At 36.5% G+C, this 7,668-nt stretch overlaps 1 protein-coding gene across 2 annotated transcripts; it reads right to left on the bottom strand.

Annotated features, from left to right (window-relative positions):
- On the bottom strand, positions 572-7,081 carry LOC104729943 (alpha-aminoadipic semialdehyde synthase-like). Of its 2 annotated transcripts, none has more exons than XM_010448974.2 (25): positions 6,949-7,081; positions 6,290-6,591; positions 6,119-6,205; positions 5,911-6,040; positions 5,614-5,787; positions 5,441-5,523; positions 5,210-5,326; positions 5,054-5,129; positions 4,739-4,910; positions 4,553-4,649; positions 4,301-4,467; positions 4,140-4,197; positions 3,822-3,962; positions 3,285-3,635; positions 3,091-3,171; positions 2,934-2,999; positions 2,673-2,790; positions 2,420-2,549; positions 2,240-2,319; positions 1,984-2,142; positions 1,675-1,906; positions 1,471-1,579; positions 1,211-1,372; positions 1,049-1,118; positions 572-947 (listed from the first exon to the last, which is right to left on the bottom strand). In XM_010448974.2, the coding sequence occupies exons 2-25, from the start codon at positions 6,563-6,565 to the stop codon at positions 895-897; spliced, it is 3,189 nt and encodes a 1,062-aa protein (XP_010447276.1). In that variant the 5' UTR covers positions 6,566-6,591; positions 6,949-7,081; the 3' UTR covers positions 572-894. The 2 variants fall into 2 exon arrangements, with proteins under 2 accessions (XP_010447276.1, XP_010447278.1); XM_010448976.2 differs by lacking the exon at positions 6,949-7,081 and adding an exon at positions 6,826-6,907.

The following is a 7,668-nucleotide window of genomic DNA, read 5'->3' as shown; positions in this document are numbered from 1 at the left end:
ATACACCGTCGTATTGGTGGAGGAGGAGGCAATGATCGATGTGATATCTCAGCGGCTGGTGAATGATGTGTTGAATATGTTCAAGAAGGTGGTATTGATAGACATACAATGAGGGGTTTGGTTGTATTTTTGATAATTATATTTTAAAATTTAAAACCATTAATTTTTTTATATACATATTAGATTTAAATTTTTAGTTTTTAATTTTATGATTTTCTTGTAATAACCCTTTCTTTTTAAAAAATTTATTAAAAACGAATTTTGTTGTTTGTATACGTATTAGAATTATTTTTTTTACATTTTTAAAAACCTGTATAAAATTATTATTATTTTACATTTATCTTTGTACTTTAAAAAATTGTTAAAATTAAGTTTTTGTTTTCTACATAGCATTATCTCTAATTGTTTAAATTGACACATGTTGTCACAATCATGTGAGTTACTAACTTTCAAAACCAAAGTTTATTTAATAAGATATTGTGTATAATGCGATGAAACAATACTGATAAATGAAATAAAAATAAACAAGGAAATGAAAGGGGCAACATCTTCTTCCACAGCTAAAAAAAAATACTACTACACTCATTTTACATCAATTTTATTTATTCACTTCAAATTACACTGTTTTAAAAGTTTGTATGCACACACATATGTGATCACTTACTATACAACCATTGAGATTTGTGGACACGAGTTCTTCTGTACACATACATATTTAGAAATAATTACAACATGCTTCCTCTTGCAATCCAAGGATTTGAGGCTTATCTCTCTATCTTTTTCTTTTTTTCCTTTTTTTTTTTGGGTGTATTATCTTTGCTATCTTCTTCACCTTCGTTCGTCTCCAAGTTATAGAGAAACCATACACAGAGTTCTTGCCCAATCCACAGATATTCATTCTGTCTTCTCAATCAGCTTTATACCATACGCTTGCAATATATCCAACGCTGTGCGTACCACCACAAACCCCAAAGACAAACAAATCAATACCATCCTACATATTCATCTGCAAACACATCACTAGTTTTGAGGCGGAATTCAAAGTTACCTGGCAAATAGACCTCTGGTTCGAGAGGCCTTAAGACTCCTCTTGTCTTGATCTTGTCTTCAATTAACAGCTGCAAAACAGCAGAAACATACGCTTCAAATTGTTTTGAACTTTAGCGAAATATAGACAGGAAAAAGTTGTGATCAGTGTTTGAGTAAGGACCAGAGCTCCAATGGCTGCAGGGATCCCAACAGTCTTGGCCATAGCGGTCGTTGTTTGTCCGTTCTTGTTGTCCCCGAATTCCAAAAGAGTCGCACTGTGCTTCTCAACACGTTTGCTTTCAGGGAATTCCACTTCTACTTCGTGGTGTAGAAGCACCATGTCCTGATAACATAATGCAAAAGATTGTCCAAATGTTATGTAAGCAAGTAAAATCAAGTGAAAAAAAAGAGAGAACTAGTGCTTTCACATAAATCAGAGACCTGCTCATCTCCGGAATAGGCTAGTTTTTCTTCCATTAGGTAGCAAGTTGCATCAAATACGCTTTTACACAATGATGGAATCTCCCTCTCTTCGTTGAACCCCAAGAATCTAAAGACACCTCAAAAGAATCAGGCTAAGGTGTTTTGCAGAAGATTTGGTATCACAAAATTAATATTAAGATTTATCTTCATGGAGAAGCTTACACAATTGTTTTGGCAGCTTTGGCTGCAGTCTCCTTGGAATGACCAAGCTTGATAATTCTCTTGCTGATCTCTTCTTCTCCAGCTAGAGGCTCTGATTCATTGTCTGCATCCTTTTTTAGAATGTTACTTAAAAGAGCACCAAACGTAATCTTCTTTCCAGTGGAGAGTACTTGATTTGCTTCATTGTCAAAGAATCCGAGTTTTGAAAGTGTTGCCATGATAATACTAAATCCTGTACAAGCCAAAAGTATAAAAACTGTTAAGCCTTCAGATGTCAAGCTATGTGACTTGTGAATATAGAAATTGTACCTTCATATCTGAGGGTTCCACGAAATATTGTTGTTGCTTCGCTCTCAATGCCATAAAATTCCCCATAAACCAAAGAGTTCCGATTTGGAAGACACTCCAATGCAAAAGCTGGAAGATTAGGTACTCGGAAACTTGTGGCTGAATCATACAAATTCTCCCCTGCCATTACATAGCTCGATTAAACAAAAATAATACATTGAGTGACGTTAAACAACTTAAATATCCCCTGCATATGGACGTTGTTTTTCTGTCATACCATCAACATTTACTATGTCGCCGTTGCTTTTGTATTTGGCAGGGTTACGGCCAGCTCGAATTGCTCCAGCAGGGCTCCAGCTGAAATAAAGAATTGTAGTTGAGTAAGCGCAATTCTAAAATGATGTATTGCTGAGGATACACAGGAAAATATGTTAAATGGTGTATATAACAAGAGTACCTGAACTTATATGCTAATGGATTATTTGCTGCAGCGGGAGAGGGAAGCCCTCCACAGTAAGAGGTGAAAGACTTCACTTTCCCCTTTCTGATATGAGCCTCATTGATCATTTTCATCGCCATCATATGATCTGAAAGACACATAATTGAATCACCTTCTCAATTATTCAGGAGATACTCTGAAGCTAAATGCACTAAAGGTAAATCGACTAAAAATAAATTTGTGAAAAAAAGTATGTTGTGAAATGTCATACCAATTCCAGGGTCCAGTCCCATTTCGCCAAGAATCGTAGTTCCAGAAGTCTTAGCCTTCTCATGTAACATGGACGTTTCATCATCAACATAGCTAGCAGTGACAAGATGCTTCTTCAGCTGAGTGAATAACAAAGACGAAACAGAGGCATTCAGTATCCAGAATCTAGTGAAAGAATGTGCTGTGCAGAGGAAAATACTCCCCTGCCATTACATTTCTGCCTTTTCAATGTTAGACTAAGGTTTTGAGGGTAGGAGTGTACCTCAATGCATGTCTTTGCTACAACAGCATGACAGCTTGCAGGTAATAAACTTAGGACAACATCAACCTGCGGGCAATGAAACAAATATAAGATAATGGATTTGAGCAGTAAAGTATGAAATAAAGGTAATCTAAGAACAGAGAAGTTAGGAGAATACCTCAAAAACATACTTAAGGAGGCTCTCACTATCTGACACATCTAGCTGAACTGCTTCTACGTTTGGAATGCCTTCAATCGTCTGCCGCATGATTTATCACATCGGTAAAACAGAATTAGATTTGAAAAGATTGATGGTTCATCTCATATTAAACTGTTGAACTTCAACAGATGAGGCTCAAAAGCTTCGAATACCTTTTTGGCATCCTTAAGATACATAGATGCAACAATCACACGAACATCTCTTTGTTCTTCAGATTCTGCTCCAAAATAAGTTTTGTACCATTGCTGTGACGAAATGGTTCTGACTGAGGCAAGGAAATCAGCAGCCGGGCGACACACACGTCCAGCACCAATAATCAAAACACCTGATTTCTTCGTCATTTCAGGTTTCTCTTTTACCTCCTTTTCTTGCTGTACTTTGCCAATCTTCAGTGAGATCTTATTTGCTTCTCTAGGTGGAGATATATAATCTTCATCTGGATTAGCTAATCGAGTTAATGAATCAATGATTTGATCCAAAACTCTCTTATCATCTGCACCAACCTACCCAAAGATAATGGAAAGACAAGTGGGAATAGGTTACAAATGGGACCACATTCTTTTGGCCTGTAGTTTGCTTACTTGTTCTAACAACTTACGAGACTTATTGAAAAAGACATAAAACCTAAAGCTGACAATTAAACCCCTTGACAGGTGTACGATATCTATAATTATCAAGAACAAACTTACTTCAAGTTCTGAGTATGACTCAGCATCGGCACTCTGCCCCAGTTTACATTTAGCCAAATGAAATGAGCCACCGGCCGCTTCAATCATATCGAGAGCTTCGTTTATCAGAAACTTATCAAATAGGTGTCCGCTTAGAGATACCTACAAATGATCGTCTCAGTCAAAACCATTACAAGAAGCGCTGAGAGAGATCTCGAAAATGTAGCAATCTTTGGTCAAGAAACTCAATAGAGATATTAAATATCTTCTGAAGCATAGGTCTTGGACTTTATATTATTCAGACTAGTCTTCATATTTACTTTCTCCATTAAAACTCACCAATATGTTGTATGTTCTCTGGCTGGAAAACCCGTTGGCGATATTCTCCTGTGCCTCTCTACAGTAAAAGGAGAGTAAAGATAAAAACATGGTTCAAAGAAGAGGCATAATCATATCAGATATTATATATGTAACAACAGTTGAAGCAGCTGAGAACATACTCTGGATTTGACTTCCTCATACGTGGAATATACTCATACAAAGATGTCAACTCTCCTTTATAGCTTATGCAAGCCCTCTTCAGATGAGCTGGTAGATCTGCAATTTCAGTCATTGAAGCCAAACTACCCACAAATTCTGAAAGAATATCTCCAAAATGCTGGGATGCCTTTTTCATGACACAAGAACTCCCAATTAATACAAGGTTTTCAATTATAGAGTCAGTCCAAGTACTAAATCTGTAATCTTCTTACCTCTTTTGCAAATTCTGTAGGTAAAATGTCGACGGCCATGCATAGTACGCCATCCCCATCCATGTCACTATCGTATGAATTGTCCGAGGGATTAAACCTACAGATAGTTTTTTAGCTCGACAAGTTTCATCAAATAGTAAACATATAAAGACTGAAAAGAAAGCTTTTTATCTAAGTATATTATACCTAAAGAAAGGGGAATCGATTAAAGTAGCTCGGTTAACAAATTCAATTGAGCCACCGATGTCACAAGTAATATCACATATTCCCACTAGCGGGCATCCTTTTGTGGTCAAATCTTGAAGCTGTTTGGTGCTCAGAAGACGGGGAAACCTCTTCTCCCAGTACATACAGTTTACTGCACGGAAAGTTATAGTTACACACTGGAACTAACCAAAATGAGATGCTCACAGCCATGGTGAAGTAACTAGTGGACAGTTGAGTTGCTTATATGTATGTGAGCTCTTGAACTTTAAAGATAAAACAAAGATCAGGATATACCAAGAACAGATGTATAAGGGGATATCTTTTCGTGGAAAACTGAATTGTAGTGTTCTGGGTGTACATAATAGTCTGCCTGAACATCAGAAGCTTAAAGAGTTAAAAGCTGTTCTACTTTAATGTAGTGAAACAAAACTCACAGCCAGGAGGTGTTACTTTGTCGAACGACTTTGATGGATCTTTGTGTTCAACCATGTCTTGGCTAGTAACGATACAACCATATACTTGATAGACTCGCTTTGTAGATTTCCCATTTTGGCTCACTCCTTTGTCCTGTGCAGATATATACATTTCATCAGTAAAAACTTCTCACAAACACACATAAACAGATTCCCTGAATCTTTAAAACCCTTAGAAAAAATAAAAAAAAAGTAAAGCTTGACTTACGTTTACAAATAGTTCAGGAAGTTTGCTTGGTTCAACAAAAGTGTGAGGAAGAAGCTTGAAAATTTCTTGCGCCCCGAGAGAAACTGCGGATGAGAAAATGTAATGAGATGAAACATTTGCAGGCTGAGAGGTGCCAGAGGATATAAAGAATGCGGTAGAATTAAACAAGTTACCATTTCCTGTTCCAGTGAAGACAAAAACAAGAGGGCAGATTCCTAATGGCAGTCCCTGGCTTGCAATTTCTTCACCTACAGAAATCACAGCAGCTTTTGCTGCAGCCAATGAGGAATACATATAGGATGACCCGAGAGAAAGGAAAGGTGTTGAGTATCCTAGACTTAAATATCCTGCATCAAACATGGACAAATTACATTCATCAATTCAAGAAGAAGCTCGTTGCTTTAGAATACAGTTCATTTGAGCTGCAAAGAAACATGTAACTAAGAATCAGAATAGTTAGAAGAGCTTACGCTGCCCCAGCCCATGCAAGAAGTCAACAAGACCAGCTCTGCCTGCATATTTACCAAATGCCAATAATCTTCTCCCATGATCCCCAACGATGAGCTCATAATCACACAACGTCACACCCTCAGAAAGAATCTGCATTTTTTCATAATTCCTCATGATGTCTTCAAGATGGACAAAAAAAATAAGTATGAATCAGAAAAAGTGTCTCACTTTATCCAACAAAGGCATGTTTTCTTTCTGAGCCTTGTGAGTGTGTGAAAAGAAAGCATATGCTCTTTCAGGAAGAATCATATCTAGCTGCAAACAGAATCAACCCACAAAGCCAAATCTCATAAACTGATATACAAAAAGGATTCTTTTCTAAAAGTGAATCTCCCATACCTCAGGTTGTTTGATTCCTAGTATAAGCCCACAATCAGACAAGTCATCAGAAACTTCACATCCGACATCTTCATACAAGGCATCATGATGGATACGCTTAGCAGATGGCTGAACCACAATGCGGGAAACGCCGGTTCTGTCTTTACCACCATGTAAAAGGCGAGCGCAATGAGACGGCGTCAGAGGCGTTCGTCTCTCCCATTTGTTAACTGTTTCAGCTAAAATCCCAACAACTCCATTCCCTAACTTCACCTCCTCATCACCACTTGAATTCATCTTTCATGTAAAATCTCTTACAATCTCTGCAGATTAAAACAAAACAAAAAAAACATCCCTATTTCATATTTCGAGTTCGATTAAAAAAACCCAAACTTTAACGATTTGTGAGTTGGATTTTTTCTCCAGCTCTGGTCTGTGGTTAAAGTCGTACGATACTGAGCAAATTGGAACCATAAAATTGAAATCTTGGGTAGTTAAATTGATTACTCAAATGAGAACTGAACAGGGTAAGAACAGAGCAAAGATTAGAGACGAACAGAGAAACGCAGATAATAAAACCATTATTTCCAAAGCAAAAGAGATTTGAGGTAAAAGCTCTCCAACGTTCGTTCATTCACGAGAAGGGAAAAATTATGGAAGAAGAAGAAGTCAAAACGTACCCGCTGATGAGTTTGAACTGATCTGATCATGCAATGCCTGTGAGCTCAGCTGCTCTGGTGAAAAGAAAAAAATGCAATCTTTTCTACCTTTTTGTTTAGGCGTTATTAGTAAGAAATTTGGTTTTTCCTTAATTTTTTTTTATTTCCGGTCCTTTTTATAAGCTACCAATTACGTTGATGATTGAGATTGGATTAGATTAGTAAATAATTAAAATTTTCATTTATGATGTGACAAGAAATCATTATTTATTTTTTATAAATGAAGACGGTAAGTCGGTAACCATTTTGTTGATAAACTAATTTGATTTTTTATTATTAATTATAACTTCATTTTTGATAAGAGGTATCATCTCTTTAACTTTAAATAATACAGCTTTCACATCGACTTCTTGTTACATGTAAATGGAAAAATAGAGTCATCATATGGTAAACCCAAGAAAAATGAATTCATTAAGTCATTTTCTTAGTCTTTTTAAAATCAATGTTTACACACGAGGATAACGTGAGCCAGCCAATATTGTAAAACTAATCTAAACTTTTGATTTTTTCAAAACTAGACAAGAGTCATCGGGAAAGAATAATGAAAAACTTAACGTAGAGAAGAAGATAATTATTTACTACTATATAAAGAGAGGAAAAACTAACAAAGGGACAACGTGGTAGGTTACTAGATAGGACCAAAGGGAGGATCCATCCAATTGTTGAGCTATTTAGGAGGAT

Source organism: Camelina sativa, chromosome 12 (genome assembly GCF_000633955.1).
Source record: "Camelina sativa cultivar DH55 chromosome 12, Cs, whole genome shotgun sequence".
NCBI lineage: Eukaryota > Viridiplantae > Streptophyta > Magnoliopsida > Brassicales > Brassicaceae > Camelina > Camelina sativa.
The sequence above is the reverse complement of the archived record's forward strand: the minus strand, read 5'-3'. Positions and strand labels throughout refer to the sequence as shown.

Excerpts from the sequence above, each read along its gene's own strand:
- LOC104729943 (XM_010448974.2), bottom strand. The coding sequence starts at position 6,565 with ATGAATTCAAGTGGTGATGAGGAGGTGAAGTTAGGGAATGGAGTTGTT. Across the intron at positions 4,650-4,738 it reads ATCGATTCCCCTTTCTTTAG|GTTTAATCCCTCGGACAATT; the intron begins GTATAATATACT and ends AACTATCTGTAG. Across the intron at positions 1,580-1,674 it reads AAAGCTGCCAAAACAATTGT|ATTCTTGGGGTTCAACGAAG; the intron begins GTAAGCTTCTCC and ends AGGTGTCTTTAG.